The sequence below is a fragment of the Ovis canadensis genome, chromosome 16 (genome assembly GCF_042477335.2).
Source record: "Ovis canadensis isolate MfBH-ARS-UI-01 breed Bighorn chromosome 16, ARS-UI_OviCan_v2, whole genome shotgun sequence".
Taxonomy (NCBI): domain Eukaryota; kingdom Metazoa; phylum Chordata; class Mammalia; order Artiodactyla; family Bovidae; genus Ovis; species Ovis canadensis.
In genome coordinates, this window is record NC_091260.1 from 21,537,155 (window position 1) to 21,553,926 (window position 16,772).

The window sequence follows — 16,772 nt, forward strand, 5'->3', positions numbered from 1 at the left end:
TCTATTTGCCATGAAGTGATGGGACTGGATGCCATGATCTTCGTTTTCTGAATGTTGAGCTTGAAGCCAACTTTTTCACTCTTTTCTTTCACTTTCATCAAGAGGCTTTTTAGTTCTTCTTTCTGCCATAAGGGTGGTGTCATCTGCATATCTGAGGTTATTGATATTTCTCCTGGCAATCTTTGATTCTAGCTTGTGATTCACCCAGCCTGGCATTTCACATGGTGTACTCTGCATCGAAGTTAAATAAGCAGGATGACAATATAGCCTTGATGTACTCCTTTCCCAATTCGGAACCAATCTGTTGCTCCATGTCCGGTTCTAACTATTGTTTCTTGACCTGCATACAGATTTCTCAGGAGGCAGGTAAGGTGGTCTGGTATTTCCGTCTCTTCAAGAATTTCCCACAGTTTGTTGTGATCCATAAAGCCTTTAGTGTAGTCAATGAAGCAGATGTTTTTCTGGAATTCCCTTGCTTTTTCTATGATTCAGCAGATGTTGGCAATTTAATCTCTGCTTCCTCTCCTTTTTTTAAAAAATATTTTCTTTTTTATTTAAATATAAGCAGCATCCATCTCTACAAAGTATTTTCTTTCATACTGAAACCTCGTCTTAGCTTTCAGAGGTTAAATTTTCCTTTGAGAAAACAACTGTCCCACCCTACTTTCTTTATGGACTACTATGGCAGTTGACTGCCGGTACCTTATCTTCCTCCTTCCACTGGTATGTATCCTCAAATTCTCATCTCTTTTTAAAAAATTATTTTTAAATGAAACAAAAATGAATATTTTTAATGATAAAGGTACAATGCACAAAGAAGATAGACATTATAAACCATTAGACAACTGACAACAAAGATACAAAGATATAGAAAGCAAAAATGAGAAGAAATATAAGGGAAAAGAAAAAATATATAATCATAGTGAGACATATTAACATTTCTCTGAGAATATTTTATCAAGTGCAGAAAAAATAAGAACAGAAGCACCTTGAATGATGTCATTAATAATTTAAATAATAGATTATATTTAATCTTATATCCTATGTAAATATATTTAGAATGTTGTATCTCATACATTCTTATTAGATTTCTATAGGACATTTAGAAAAACTGGTAAAAAGATAAATATTGTTAAATTTCAAAAAATAGAATCCTTTTTTTGTGATTTATACATATGCACATATATTTTTGAGATTATTTTCCTTTATAAGTTATTATGACAGAGGATGAGATGGTTGGATGACATCACTGACTCAATAGACCTGAGTTTGAGTAAGCTCCAGGAGTTGGTGATGGACAGGGAAGCCTGGTATGCTGCAGTCCATGGGGTTGCAAAGAGCTGGACACAACTAAGCTGAACCAAACTGATAGGTTATTACAAGATATTGACTATAGTTCCCTGTGCTATACAGTAAACTTTTGTTGCATATTTATTTTTTAAAATTATGAATCTAGTATTCTATTCATACTAAGTCAAATAAGTGGAATCTAAATGTCATTAATTTTTTAGTTTGGCAAAAATTCATTAGTTTTCAGAACTATATATACTATACACATTACATATATATATATAAGCTTTTTTCTACTACCTAAAGGTTTAAAGAAGAACATACAAAAAAAAAAGATGGAGAAACTGGAAAATATAAACTTAAATGAAATGGGGACAATGAATATGAAATAGAAAAAGTGAAACAAATTAGATGAAGTAAAAGATCTTCATAGAGTCCAGTTGTTTTTAGACATGACTGCTCATTAGAAACATCTGGAACTCTGACGAAAAAAAAAGCAATACCTGTGCATTTTGTATTTTTCAAAAAATTCCAAGATAATTCTGATATGCATCTGGATTTTAAAAAGTGATTACAGGTTTTTCTATTAAGTGGTAGTTTTGGTGATACAGAATTCTATTATTTTTCTGTTGACCAATCATGATACAATGGTATTGAGTAATGGTCACATAATCACAGTAATAAAAGACGTTTACCAGTTTTCACAATCAACAGCCACACAAAAAGATAATTACAATTGCAAGCCATAATGGGAACATGATTAACCTAACAGTATAAGTTACATACAATTTGGGGAGATCAAGCAGAGTGATATAGTAAGTGAAAGTGCATATATGCATATGTTTTCGTCTGCTCAGTCAGTTCAGTAGCTCAGTCATGTCCGACTCTTTGCAACCCCATGAATCGCAGCACACCAGGCCTCCCTGTCCATCACCATCTCCCGGAGTTGACTCAGACTCACGTCCATCGAGTCGGTGATGCCATCCAGCCATCTCATCCTCTGTCGTCCCCTTCTCCTCCTGCCCCCAATCCCTCCCAGCATGAGTCTTTTCCAATGAGTCAACTCTTCACATGAGGTGGCCAAAGTACTGGAGTTTCAGCTTTAGCATCATTCCCTCCAAAGAAATCCCAGGGCTGATCTCCTTCAGAATGGACTGGTTGGATCTCCTTGCAGTCCAAGGGACTCTCAAGAGTCTTCTCCAACACCACAGTTCTAAAGCATCAATTCTTCGGCACTCAGCCTTCTTCACAGTCCAACTCTCACATCCATACATGATCACTGGAAAAACCATAGCCTTGACTAGATGGAACTTTGTTGGCAAAGTAATGTCTCTGCTTTTGAATAAGCTGTCTAGGTTGGTCATAAGTTTCCTTCCAAGGAGGAAGTGTCTTTTAATTTCATGGCTGCAGTCACCATCTGCAGTGATTTTGGAGCCCCCCAAAGTAAAGTATGACACTGTTTCCACTGTTTCCCCATCTATTTCCCATGAAGTGATGGGACTGGATGCCATGATCTTAGTTTTCTGAATGTTGAGCTTTAAGCCAACTTTTTCACTCTCCTCTTTCACCCTCATCAAGAGGCTTTTTAGTTCCTCTTCACTTTCTGCCTTAAGGGTGGTGTCATCCGCCTATCTGAGGTTATTGATATTTCTCCCAGCAATCTTGATTCCAGCTTGTGTTTCTTCCAGTTCAGCGTTTCTGATGATGTACTCTGCATAGAAGTTAAATAAGCAGGGTGACAATATACAGCCTTGACGTCCTCCTTTCCCTATCTGGAACCAGTCTGTTGTTGCATGTCCAGTTCTAACTGTTGCTTCCTGACCTGCATACAGCTTTCTCAAGAGGCAGGTCAGGTGGTCTGGTATTCCCATCTCTTTCAGAATTTTCCACAGTTTATTGTGATCCACAAAGGTTTTGGCATAGTCAATAAAGCAGAAATAGATGTTTTTCTGGAACTCTCTTGCTTTTTCCATGATCCAGAGGATGTTGGCAATTTGATCTCTGGTTCCTCTGCCTTTTCTAAAACCAGCTTGAACATCTGGAAGTTCACAGTTCACATATTGCTGAAGCCTGGCTTGTAGAATTCTGAGCATTACTTTACTAGCATGTGAGATGAGTGCAATTGTGTGGTAGTTTGAGCATTCTTTGGCATTGCCTTTCTTTGGGATTGGAATGAAAAGTGACCTTTTCCAGTCCTGTGCTTCCCTGGTGGCTCAGAGGTTAAAGCATCTGCCTGCAATGTGGGAGACCTGGGTTCGATCACTGGGTCAGGAAGATCCCCTGGAGAAGGAAATGGCAACCCACTCCAGTATTCTTGCCTGGAGAATCCCATGGACAGAGGAGCCTGGTGGGCTATACAGTCCACGGGGTCGCAAAGAGTCGGACACGACTGAGCGACTTCACTGTCACTGCCACTGTCCCTTGGCCACTGCTGAGTTCTCCAAACTTGCTGGCATGTTGAGTGCAGCACTTTCACAGCATCATCTTTCAGGATTTGAAACAGCTCAACTGGAATTCCTTCACCTCCACTAGCTTTGTTCGTAGTGATGCTTTCTAAGGCCCACTTGACTTCACACTGCAAGATGTCTGGATCTAGGTGAGTGATCACACCATCGTGATTATCTGGGTCAAGAAGATCTTTTTTGTACAGTTCTGTGTATTCTTGCCACTTCTTCTTAATATCTTCTGCTTCTGTTAGGTCCAGACCATTTCTGTCCTTTATCGAGCTCATCTTTGCATGAAACGTTCCCTTGGTATCTCTAATTTTCTTGAAGAGATCTCTAGTCTTTCCCATTCTGTCATTTTCCTCTATTTCTTTGCATTGATCGCTGAGGAAGGCTTTCTTATCTCTTCTTGCTATTCTTTGGAACTCTGCATTCAGATGCTTATATCTTTCCTTTTCTCCTTTGCTTTTTGCTTCTCTTCTTTTCACAGCTATTTGTAAGGCCTCCCCAGACAACCATTTTGCTTTTTTGCATTTCTTTTCCATGGGGATGGTCTTGATCCCTGTCTCCTGTACAATGTCATGAACCTCATTCCATAGTGCATCAGGCACTCTATCAAATCCCTTATGATTACACAGTGCTCGGTCAGTCTATGTATTTTGGTTGGTGCATTTAATCCATTTAAGTTAATTAATGATATTTATGATCCTATCAATAATGTGCTGAAGTCAATCCAGGGGGGCATGCTGCAGTCCATGGGGTTGCAAAGAGTTGGACACAACTGAGCAGCTGAACTGATCAATAATGTTATGATCCTGTTATCATTTTCTTAATTACTTTGGGTTTATTTTTTGTAGGTAGTCTTTTCCTTCTGTTTCCTGCCTAGAGACGTTCCTTTAGCATTTGTTGTAAAGCTGCTTTGGTAGTGCTGAGTCCAACTTTTGCTTGTCTGGAAAGCTTTTGATTTCTCCATTAAATCTGAAGGAGTCATGCTGGAGAGAGTCTTCTTGGTTGTAGGTTCTTCCCTTTCATCACTTTAAATATACCATGCCATTCCCTTCTGGCTTGTAGAGTTTTTGTCAAGAAATCAGCTGATAGCCTGATGGAAGTTCCCTTGTGTATTATTTGTTGTTTTTCCCTTGTTGCTTTTAATGTTTTATCTTGGTCTTTAATTTTTAGTTTGATTATTGTCTCCTTGTGTTCCTCCTTAGGTTTATCCTGCCTAGGACTCTGTGCTTCCTGGACTTGGTTAACTGTTTTCTTTCCCATGTTAGGGAAATTCTCAGCTATTCTCTCTTCAAATATTTTCTCAGGTCCTTTCTCTCTCTTTTCTCCTGGGACCCCTATATGTGAACGTTGATGCATTTAGTGTCATCCCAGAGGTCTCTTAGGCTGTCTTCATGCTTTTCATTCTTTTTTCTATGTTGTTTTGCAGCAGCGACTTCCACCATTCGGTCCTCCAGGTCATTTATCCGTTCTGCCTCAGTTATTCTGCTATTGATTCCTTCTAGTGTATTACTCATCTCTGTTTATTCTTTAACTCGATAAACATTTTTTGCATCTTCTCAATCTTTGCCTCCATTCTTTCTCTGAGATCCTGAATCATCTTCACTATCATTACCCCTTTTTCTGAAAGGTTGCCTATCTCCACTTCATTTCGTTGTTTCTCTGGTGTTTTTACCTTGTCCCTTCCTCTGGCACATAACTGTCTGCTTTTTCATGCTGATTAACTTTCTATAATGTGCCTTTTTTAGTCACTGTGGGACTGTGGTTCTTCTTGCTTCTTGCGTCTGCCCTCTGATAGAGGAGGTTAAGAGGCTTTTGTAAGCTTCCTGATGGGAAAGGCTGGTGGTGGGGAAACTGGGTCTTGCTTTGTTGTACAGGGCCTTGCTCAGTAAAGCTTCAGTTATCTGCTGATGGGTGGGGCTGCACTCCCTCCCTGTAGTTTCTTGGCCTGAGGTGACCCAGCCCTCAGGTCTACAGGTTCTATTTTGGGCTCTATGGTCAGGTTAATGGCGACCTCCAAGAGGGTTTATGCCAAGGGGGACCTTCCCAGACTGCTGCTGCCAGTGTTCCCATCCCTGTGATGAGCCCCTGCCAACCCACGCCTCGAGACCCTCCTAAACTAGCAGGTAGTTTTGGTTGTCTCCTATGGGGTCACTGCTCCTTTCCTGAGTCTTGGTGCAGGCAAGGTTTTGTTTGTGGCCTCCAAGACTGGAGTCTGTTTTCTCCAGTCCTGTGGAAGTCTTGTAATCAAATTTTGCTGGCTTTCAAGGTCAGATTCCCTGCGGATTCCTAGTTTCTTTGTTGGATCCTCAGGCTAGGAATGAAGGCAATGGCACCCCACTCCAGTACTCTTGCCTGGAAAACCCCACGGACAGAGGAGCCTGGTGGGCTGTAGTCCATGGGGTTGCAGAGTCAGACATGACTGAAGTGACTTAGCAGCAGCAGGCTAGTAAGCCTGAAGTGGGGTTCAGAACCTTCACAACAGTGGGGGAACTTCTTTGGATTTTGAGTATTACCTTGCTATCGTGTGAAATGAGTGCAATTGTGTGGTAGTTTGAACATTCCTTGGCATCACCCTTTGGGACTGGAATAAAAACTGACCTTTTCATTTTATCAATGACTTCAATGACCTTCATGATTGTTTTAATTTATTGAAGTAGATTTATAATGTGTTTCTGGTGTATGGCAAAGAGACTGTTATACATATATACACATGCTTTTTCATATTTTTTTCCATTATGGTTTATTATAGGTATTTGCTGTGCTATTCAGTAGAACCTTGTTCATGATTATTTTAAATACCTATATAGTATTTCACTAAATGGGTGTTATCAACTCCCTTAACCAATCCTTCCAAGCTTTTCATAGTATAAAATTATCTTTGCTTACTTGTCTCATTTTCTTAGGACAAATTCCCAACAGTGATGAAATACTAAATGATAAATAAGGTCTTTAAAGGCTTTGGAAAACTGCTCTTAAAGGAAATTTTACTGATTCACTCTTCTGAAGATAAAAAAAGATTCAGAGCACTTTCAAGTTCACCCTGCTCCTTGATGAGTTAAAATTTAAAATTGTCAAGTAAGTTGGGCTAAGTGCAGAGATTTAATTGGAAATAGGCTGTAAGGAAACATGCTCACGTGCACTTCAGTCATGTCCAACCCTTCGAACCTATGGACTGTAGCCCTCCAGGCTGCTCTGTCCATGGGATTCTCCAGGCAAGAATTCTGGAGTGTGTTGCCGTGTCCTCCTCCAAGGGGTCTTCCCGACCCAGGGACTGAATGTGTGTCTCTTCTGTCTCCTGCGTTGGCAGGTGGGTTCTTTATTACTAGTGCCACCAGTCAGAAACTCTGTGCTTGATCTGCTGGCCAGCTCATGTTCAAGCCATTCCCAGCCCCTTCTCCTTTACCATTAAAAAAAAAAAAAAGGCTACTTTAAACAATTCTGCCCCTTACACAATTCTGGCCAGTAGGAAGCAGAAATGTGCTGGAAAAGCTTTAATTCTCCTGACAAAAAAGGACAGACATACCTGAAACTGCCCTTCTCCTTAGCTTTGGATGAAAACATATAATCTGAAGCTGTGGCAGCCACATTGCAACCATAGAAAAATGCCAAGAGAATCACTTGTTCTGTCCAATAACAGCAACAGACAAACTCGCAGACTTTGTGATGTGAAAAACACTTTATTTGTTTAAAACATTTTTAGTTTTATTCTGTGTTACTTGCAGTTAAAAAATAATTGACAGATGAAACGCTGCATACTAAAGCACTGGTTTCTGAGTCACAAATAATCATGAATATCATATATAATTAGAAATATGGAAATAATCAGATATAATTTAAAATAGGGGTAAAATATGTATATATAGCAAGAGATGATGGAACAGACCCTTTGTAGTGAAAGCCACAGACACCATTAAATACACATTTAGGACAAAGAAATAAGGTAAGTTAACGAAATAGAGAAAGGGTAGGATACATGCCAGAGGATTACTGGGTTATCAAAACATGTTTTCTTTTCCTCCTAGGCACACAGCCACACTATATTTCCCATCTTTCCTTGTAGTTAGTTGGGAGCACAGGTCAAGTTGTTGCTAAAGGAATGTGAACAGAAATAATGCCAATTCTGGGCCTGGCCCATAAATGCCCATTTTCTCTCCTTCCCCGTCCACTGGCCAAATGGAGAAGACTTTGAGCAGAGTCACAAAAACAGAGGGAGCCTGCCCTGAATTACCGTGAGGAGCAGAGCTCTTCCTCCAACCTCCCAGAACTGTGATGTGAGCAATACTATTTTACAGTGTTAAGTTCCTGAGACCTTACTTACTATAGCAGCTAGCATCATTCACTATAACAGGTGGGAGCAGGGGAAGGGGAAAAAAGAGACTAATGAAGACATAAGATAAGTGAAGTGTATGACATGAATGGTAAGATGGCTACCTGTTTGTTACACAGGTTCCCCAACCCAACACAACCTGTCCTTTTTATGACATAGAGTCAGCAAAATTGTTAATATTTATGAGGGAATCTTTTTCAATTTTATTTTTTTAACTCCTTTCTAAATCCACTGGTTTCTGAAAGCCTAGATTTTCCTGGGAAGAATATAATTTTGAAACTGTAACACTGTGTTCCTAAAAAACTGGTCAGGAGGCAAGTATTTGCTAAAGCTTAACATCAATTTAAGTACATTTAGGAACAAAAATAATTCCTTGTTAAACAATTTCTACATTTTTGGGTTATACGCTAAATGAAGTTTTCCTATATAACCAATTAAAACTTAGTAACAGACCAATCTATATGCCTGTCTAAATGGTGATACAAAGTTCAAAACCAATTATTCATTACTTACCAAGCTTGCCTTGTCATAATGTCTATGACATAGCTATTATTACTATCAACAAAAGTACAACACACAAGCCAACTGATAAATTATATATTACATGTTTATTAAGGGTACAACTTTTATGTAAAATTTACATTTTTATGAAAAATCAAAAATATTTACAAAATATTGTAAGATTTGCATTGTTCTAATTACAACTCAGAGTAGTAAATAACAAATCTTAAAAACTCACATTTGTTAAGAGTTCTGTGTTTATAAATTCTTGGTTAAAGAGGCAGCTACAAAGTTTATCACTATACATAAGCAAGAACCAGCTTGCTAAAATACATTTCCCATTGAAAATCTATTGGTCTTTTTTACACCATTAGTGGATTTTTAAATGAAAAAATCAATATAAACTCATATGGCTTCAAAATTGTAACCTGCACCCGATACAAATTTATGTACCAACACTTGGTATGAAGACTGGTAATTAAGAAAGTGCAGAAGTATAACCATTTCACTAGTTTGTGTATTTTAAGGTAATACTTGATTAAAAACAAATATGGTGAGTATAATGGTGTCTACCCAATAATAAAATATTAACTGCCCAATAAAAGCAGTTTGACTGCAAAGCAATTACAGTTAAGATTTCAGTAAGGGACTGTAATTGGCATTTAAAAGGGTACAATATGTTAGAAATTCTGTCCACTATCTAGTAAAGATGAAAATTTTAGCAAATTGTCTTATGTATTGCTTTAGTCAAATCTAAATTTAGAATGGGGCTAACACTGAATATATTAAAAAAGCACATATTGTGTTATATATATATTGCTAATGAGTAGATTTTCTGCTGTATTTAATATAGCAAGATGTTACATAAATGTATAGAGGGAGGGATTTTACTTTCTGTAGAGCTTAGGAGAACAATTAGTGATTTTATATAAATTTACTATATATAACACAATTTATTACTTCTATGCAAAATGCAGGACACTGGTACTTATCCTTATAAATAAAATTCCCATTTGTAAATTATGAAACTGTGTCCAAAATATTTACTTCCTTCAGTTAATCAGGATTTGTTATAAAGTTAGGTTTTTTACTATTTAATATTAGTAGTTTATTTTAAGAAACGCTTAACCCAATCCATCATTTCAAACAGTTTCCTCATTTTTAGCAGGAAGTGATAAGAACATAAAAACTGCCAATTTTTCCAAGTGTTGAAAATGCCCAAACTGATCTTTTCTAAAGTGTGTTCCTCACAAACTACTACAAACTCATGCTCACATCACATTCAGTAAATAAATATATAAATTTCCAATAATAAGAGTGAGAGGAAATGTTAACTTGAGTGAAAATGCCAGTTACCAATTTACCATTACGGTTTTACAGAATTTTTTGATAAGGTTAAGATGGAACATCTGAAGGTAATCTTTTTCCCTGTAAACATACGCTATTAGTTGTATTTCCCTAGTGGCTACAGTGTAACACTAAAGAAGGGAGCCAGGGTTCTTAAGTATAAATTGTCCTCTAGCTATTCTGAATTCCCATTGCAATTGCAACCAAAGATTTTTATAAAAAATCACAATTATCTTATAAAAATTCTTGACTAAGATTCTGAATACAAAATCTGGACTGTGAGGAAAAAAGTGAGGCACATTAATGAACACAAACTGGATAGGCACATTTCTGGGTTTTGTTATTGTTTTAAAGGCACACATTATGCAATCCATATAAAAATAAATTAAATCTACAGCATTAATTCATCAAAACAATCACAACTTCTATAAAGTTAACTGCAGAAGCAAATTTCTCTGCTGTCTTTTGCAAGCTTATTTTAAAACACATTGCACTTGAGGATTAAAAAAAATCATATAAAACACCATTTACACTTTATTAATATGTTTATATGAGAATCAAATTATAGATTTTGCATACACCTTGGACTCTGGTCTGATTACTTTATGGCACATAACTCAATTTGATTGAGTGTTATCAACATTATCCCAAACTTAGAATTCACGTTCTGTTTGTATCCATTCAATATCAAACTTAAACGTTTTTAAAAGCTATCTCTGACTCTAAAAACTTATAGAAAGCTAAATTATTTTGTGCTTCCTCTCCTGAAATTTCAGGCCTCATATTACACTATAAGCCCCTTTTTCAACATAGACACTGAAGATAAAATTTCCAGCCTATAAAAACTTCATTTTACTGAGAATCTGAATACATGTGCTTCCTGAATATTGCAGTTGATCATTTACAGCGTTGAAAATCATTTCAGTGCTATTTTCTTCGGTGACTCACTTCAAAAGTGCAATTTAATGTTTGTAGTCAGCTCTTAAAGATATAATACAAGTCAGAATAGTGTTTGGAAAGAAAAATAACGCAGAACGGCAGGTCTGTACTACTCCCTTGAGCCAACCACTTTCCCAGGTCCATCAACAATCCGCCAGGTATCGTCCTGGAAAACACCAAGGAGACCTTTGCCATTATAATTTCAAATGAACTCAAAGGAAGACATTTCCACTGTGGTTACAGATACAAACCCCAGTTCCCATCTGCTGTTTACAGTACATTAGAATCAGATCACAGGTGTTGAGCTATACTGACCATGAGTACTCTCTCTCCCAGGTGTGTCTCTATCTGGCACTTTGTACCAAAGGTCAAAGGAAACATTTCCATGCCTTCAGACTATAAACTACTTGAGAGTCATTTAGTAACTGTTAGAATATAAATGTTTCCCATGTACATGAAAAAGCTTGAAATCTCCCAACTTACCAGTGGCAAACCGCTTCTTTACTAAGGAAAGCCTGTAGCCAGTGCCTACAAGTTCAGTGTCTACTCCTGAGAGGGTACTTCCCTCGCTGAGGAATTGCACTGCAAGTGTTGTGGGTTTACTGGGTCCTTCTGAAAGATCAAATTTTGCTCTGAGGGACCCAGAACCTACAAGGAAAAGAACAAAGAACTTACACAGGATACTATATTTCACACCAAAAAAGGCAAGTGAGCAAGTAAAAGCTAAAAAAAAGTCAATCCTATCCCAAATTCTTTAAACGTATACGTGAATCATCGTCCTGTTTTCAAATCAGATTTTAGTCAGTGAATCTGGATTTTCATTAAGTAATCTTAATCCATGCTTCTCTTTGACTTAATAACAGTCTTCAGAGGGATTTACTATTGATATTCCTACACTGTGTTGTGTTGAAGTGAGTTAAAAGACAAGTAAGGCTGAGGACAGGAAGGAAAGAAGGAAGCCCTGGAAGCGATGAATGGGCATTAAAGCCAAAGGGAAATGACTGCCGAGTGCCATGGGGTGGGAGAGGTAAAGAAGCTAAGATAGCTAAGGTTGGGAAAAGCTGTATCAGTATTACCTCTGTGTTCATCTTTCTTTTTAAAATCATGCCAAATATGTCTGAGGGGCTTTCTATTCAATATAACCATTTATTCCACATTCCTCAGTCTAACAGTCTGGCAGGAATAGTATTAATTATGACTATTAAAAATTTATAATACAAAAAAACCTATCAAAAGCTATGGACACAAAGCACATAAAATGTTGTGGGGATGATGGGGCCTATTTCAGGAAAAGGTTAGAACAGGTGTAGAGATGGGAGAGCTGACAGCACGTTGCACTTAAGGTAACTACATCTATACCAGAAGATCTGGAGGATAGATGTAAGTGGAACAAAGTGGCCGAAGATGATAGACTGGTAGCTGAGAAAAGCTCTAAGTATCTTTACCATGATAAGAAATAAACATAGGGAGCCAGCAAAGACAAGGAAGACAGAACATTCCAGGTAGGAATCTTAGAAGGGCAGCAAGGTGCAAGATGCAAGGTAGGGACACCACCTGAAAGTCAATAAAATGGTCTAGGACTCTAGGTGACAGGAAAAGTGTATTTGAACTGCACTGAGGGAAAGCAAAGAGGAGAATGAATTTGGAAAACATTCAGGAGTTGAAATCAAAGGGTAAATAGGAGGAGAGGCCTAGGAGGGAGGGTTCCCAGGTTTCTGGTTTGAGGAAAGTAGACAGAATTGCTGGGTAGAAACAGTGACATTCTGTGATTCCCTGTACAGAAACTGAACACCACAGAGAGAACCTGAACGAAAATGTAACAAAGACCCACCCTATACTATTGTACCTGGTGGCACACAGATCAGTTGGGAAAATGAATTGCTGTCTCTTAGCCAGTGTCCAAGTCCTCCTTAAACTTTTAGTTTGTGATATGCAACTCAATTCTGTGAAAGTGCGACCACAGGCCAAGAGCAGTCACCAGGGCAACCCTAAAACTTTAGAATATTTCCTGCTCCTCTCCAAGCATAAAGCCAAAATAGAAACAGACTTCTACTTTATTGTATTATAATTTGGAGATCTCTTTTTAAAAGTTGACTAACCAAATCAGAACCACATTTGTAAGATGTTTCCATTTCCTCAGTCACTCTGATACCTGAACAGCAGAGGGAAACTATAATTACAATACCCAGTTAGAAAATTTGTATCCTGTTTTTCAGAGAACAAATTCAGTTCTTGGCAAATGTCTACAATAATATTGTTTCATTAAATATGGGGAAAATATACCCTTTCTTCCTTGCTAACTGACTGTACTTTCAGTTTCAACTAGGAATTTCAGGTTTATCTCCTAGTCATACAGCTAGAGTAAAAATCAGTACACTTGCCACTTGAACATAGGCAAACTTTAAGTACCAAATACGAACAAAGGAACCAGAGATTAGCTGGGTCAGGAGTGTGGTTCTCTAGTAGTAAAAGCCTAGTTCAGCACAGGAGGTATACAATACAAGTCTGGTCTTTTATGCAAAAATACCTTTAAGAAAAACTGATGATATATTTTATATTTTAATCACATGATGCTTAAAATGTTCAAAAGGAAAAAAGAGAGTAAAACCTGAAAAGCCAAAAAACCTACTTAATAGGAAAAGTTATTGGAGATTAATTAGGTATTCAAACGAGGTAAGAGAAGTCTCCTTTGATTAAGAGAAACTGCCATTAAAATGTTAAAGACTGTCCTGGGAATTATATTCTAAACTGAGTTAGAGGGTATACTAGGAGTGATCAACTAACTAGTAGAGACTTCTCCTTTGCACTGTGAACACAAACAAATGCAGACATGGAGGGAGGAGGCAATTAACTTGCTTCTTCTTGAAATAATGATCACAGAATTAAAGGCTGTTAATAGTTTTAATAAGGGTAAATGACCAAGGAAAGGTTCTCTTGAGAAAGAGTAGGCAAGATAGGCAAGGGGAGTTTTTAAAGCCTGAAAGCTTCTGTACTATTTCCAGGAGGCCAGGCAGACCCCATTAACAGAATGAACTAAACAGCATGTTAATTACTTTAATTAGTTATCAATTTCAATTATCAAGTTTCCCAGATGTCTATAGTGCAGAGGTTAAAGCATCTGCCTGAAATGTGGGAGACCTGGGTTCGATCCCTGGGTCGGGAAGATTCCCTGGAGAAGGAAATGGCAACCCACTCCAGTATTCTTGCCTGGAGAATCCCATGGACGGAGGAGCTTGGTGGGCTACAGCCCACGGGTGGCAAAGAGTCAGACACGACTGAGTGACTTCACTTCACTTCTCTTAATGTTAGCACATGAACATAAGGAACATTTACATAGTATTTATAAAGTTATAGCAAAACATTTTCTCAGAGAAAGCACATTCAATCTAGAAGAAAAAAATGTGTTCTGAATCTCAATTGGTCCACTCTTCTTTGTATTAACTTCCACCTAGTGGTCAGTTCTAGAACTGAAGGCATGAAATTCCAGGAGAAAATTTTCCATAAACATGCCTAAAAGATCCATTTTCAGTGCCATTATGTTATAAACAAAAAAACCATGCACACACTTACCTCCATTGTCTGATTTTTCTGAAATACCAGACAGTTTCCAAAAGGCTTTCATCTGTTCTGCATTCCTGTAAGAACAAATATCTTCACAGCTAATGTGTCTAGCATAATGCCTGTACATGGATGAGCACTCCAATAAATACATTTTAAATATTTCACAAGAACTAGTGCTAAATTTTCTTTAGAATAGTATCACTGGTGAAAATGTGTTTATGAATAATATAAACTAAGTACTATTATTTTTCTTAATAAGTAGATATCTACCAAATTATATAATTCTATTTCTGTTGATAAGAGAAAGGAAAACAATGTACAGGTGATCGAGTACCTTCATTACTCAAGGAAAATAGTTTTATTATTAAATGGTGAAGCAGATATAAACAAACAGTAGTTAGAGTATATACTAACATTAATTGAGGGAGCAAGAGAGGAAGTTAAGAGATGGGACTAAATACTAAACACTGACCAGGTAGGTTTTCCTATAGATATGCTAGATGCTATATTTAACTCTGTAAAATAATTTTCTTTATTTTTAAATGAAAAAAATAGTTTAGAGAAGTAACGTACTTTGAGGGTAACGTTGTACTGAATCATTCAAGTCTGGGTGGGAACAGCAAACTAGTTTGCTTATTCTGGGTTGAAGCTACTGTAGCTTGACTAGTAAAATGTACATTTTATAACATGATTTCCATGTGAAAATACACTAAAAATTTTCAAACTTGTAAGACAACTTTCAGAAATGAGGTCCTATACTGGAGGACTGCAGACAGAAATTTAGCAGGAATTCAGAAATCTACTTCTTTACCATATTGCAGGGGGAAGGGACTGCATGTTTGTGACTCCTCCGTCCACTGGTACCACCACCTGTATGTTGGAAAGCACACTGGGTGCCACCATAGCTTCCGGGTTGTACTTATAATCCACTCTAAGATCTGTGGTGCCAGCACTACATTTCCAATATGTTGCAAGATTAAGAGGAGTGGACTGAATACCATTTGATGATACCTTTAAAGAGAGAAAAAAACAAACAACTGCCTTTGACCTACTAAGTAAACAAGTCATACTGACATAGACATGAACACAAGAGATCACACATTCAAAAACAATAATGAGGAAGTTGTCTGTGGCTAGGTAGAGTGAAGCAGGCTCATCTCAAAGGTATAAGCATGACTCTCAAAGTGTAGACCTGGGACTGTTTACATCAAAATTCCTGTGGTGCTCGTGGACAATGCATAGTCCGCTGGCTCCAAATGCAGAAAATCTGGAGGCACTGGTGGGTGATAGTGGTTACCATTGCTGCTACTGCGTCGCTTCAGTCGTGTCCGACTCTGTGCGACCCCACAGACGGCAGCCCACCAGGCTCCCCCGTCCCTGGGATTCTCCAGACAAGAACACTGAAGGGGGTTGCCATTTCCTTCTCCAATGCATGAAAGTGAAAAGTGAAAGTGAAGTTGCTCAGTTGTGTCTGACCCTTAGTGACCCCCATGGACTGCAGCCGACCAGGCTCCTCTGTCCATGGGAGTTTCCAGGCAAGAGTACTGGAGTGGGTTGCCATTTCCTTCTCCGACCATTGCTGCCTTCCAAATGCAGAAAATCTGATTCAACAGGTACAGAGTACAGAAATCAGGGTGTTACCATGTGATTCTTATTTATGCAGGTTAACATTTGAGAATGTCAACATTCAACAGAAAATTCTAAGATTCTTCCTAAGAATTTAGATTTAAAACAGAAAAACTGGGTCACCATGCAGTTCTGCAAGCCTGGAGTTAGAATACTCTTAACTTCAAATGAAATTTTAATCACAATGACTTACTCCTTTTCAATGAGACCTACTCTGATCATCCTGTTTAAATTTACAATGAAAACTCCATCTTCACTCTTCCATATCTTATTCTATAGACTTTTCTTTCTCCATAGCACAATATACATTATTTACTTATTATGTTTACTATATCCCTATGCTAGTCACAGCTATTAGCAAGCACTGAATAATACATACTTGCTGAATGAATGATAAAATGAATACTTGGAATAAACTTTAAGCCAACTTAAGTGGCAGTACTTTTTTATTCTTTTATTTCCTAGAAACGTAAGTCATTTTTAATAGTTACCCTATTAAAAATTCAAACAAGACATAAGAATATGAAAATAGGAAACTTATCCCTTGGCACTTACTCCCCACTGTTAACCTCATGGTACATACACTTCCAGACTTTCTAGGGATGCAAACAAGATCTGTCTCATTCTTTGAAATGGCCATAATAATTCATTTAATCAATCTCTTCCTCTGTGGACATGTACTCAAGTGGGTTCCAAACAATGCTGAAATGAATATCCTTTGTACCTTC

The 16,772-nt window shown here is 37.7% G+C and overlaps 1 protein-coding gene across 3 annotated transcripts in view; it reads right to left on the reverse strand.

Moving 5' to 3' along the window:
• Positions 1–8,656: 8,656 nt before the first annotated feature.
• Positions 8,657–16,772, reverse strand: part of FCHO2 (FCH and mu domain containing endocytic adaptor 2) — a 119,376-nt gene continuing 111,260 nt past the window's right edge. For all 3 annotated transcript variants that reach the window (XM_069556192.1, XM_069556193.1, XM_069556194.1), the window contains 4 exons: positions 15,230–15,429; positions 14,428–14,492; positions 11,341–11,505; positions 8,657–11,023 (listed from right to left, as the gene is read on the reverse strand). In XM_069556192.1, the coding sequence (XP_069412293.1) occupies positions 11,001–11,023; positions 11,341–11,505; positions 14,428–14,492; positions 15,230–15,429 (453 nt within the window). In that variant the 3' untranslated portion in view covers positions 8,657–11,000. The remainder of the gene's footprint in view (positions 11,024–11,340; positions 11,506–14,427; positions 14,493–15,229; positions 15,430–16,772) is intronic.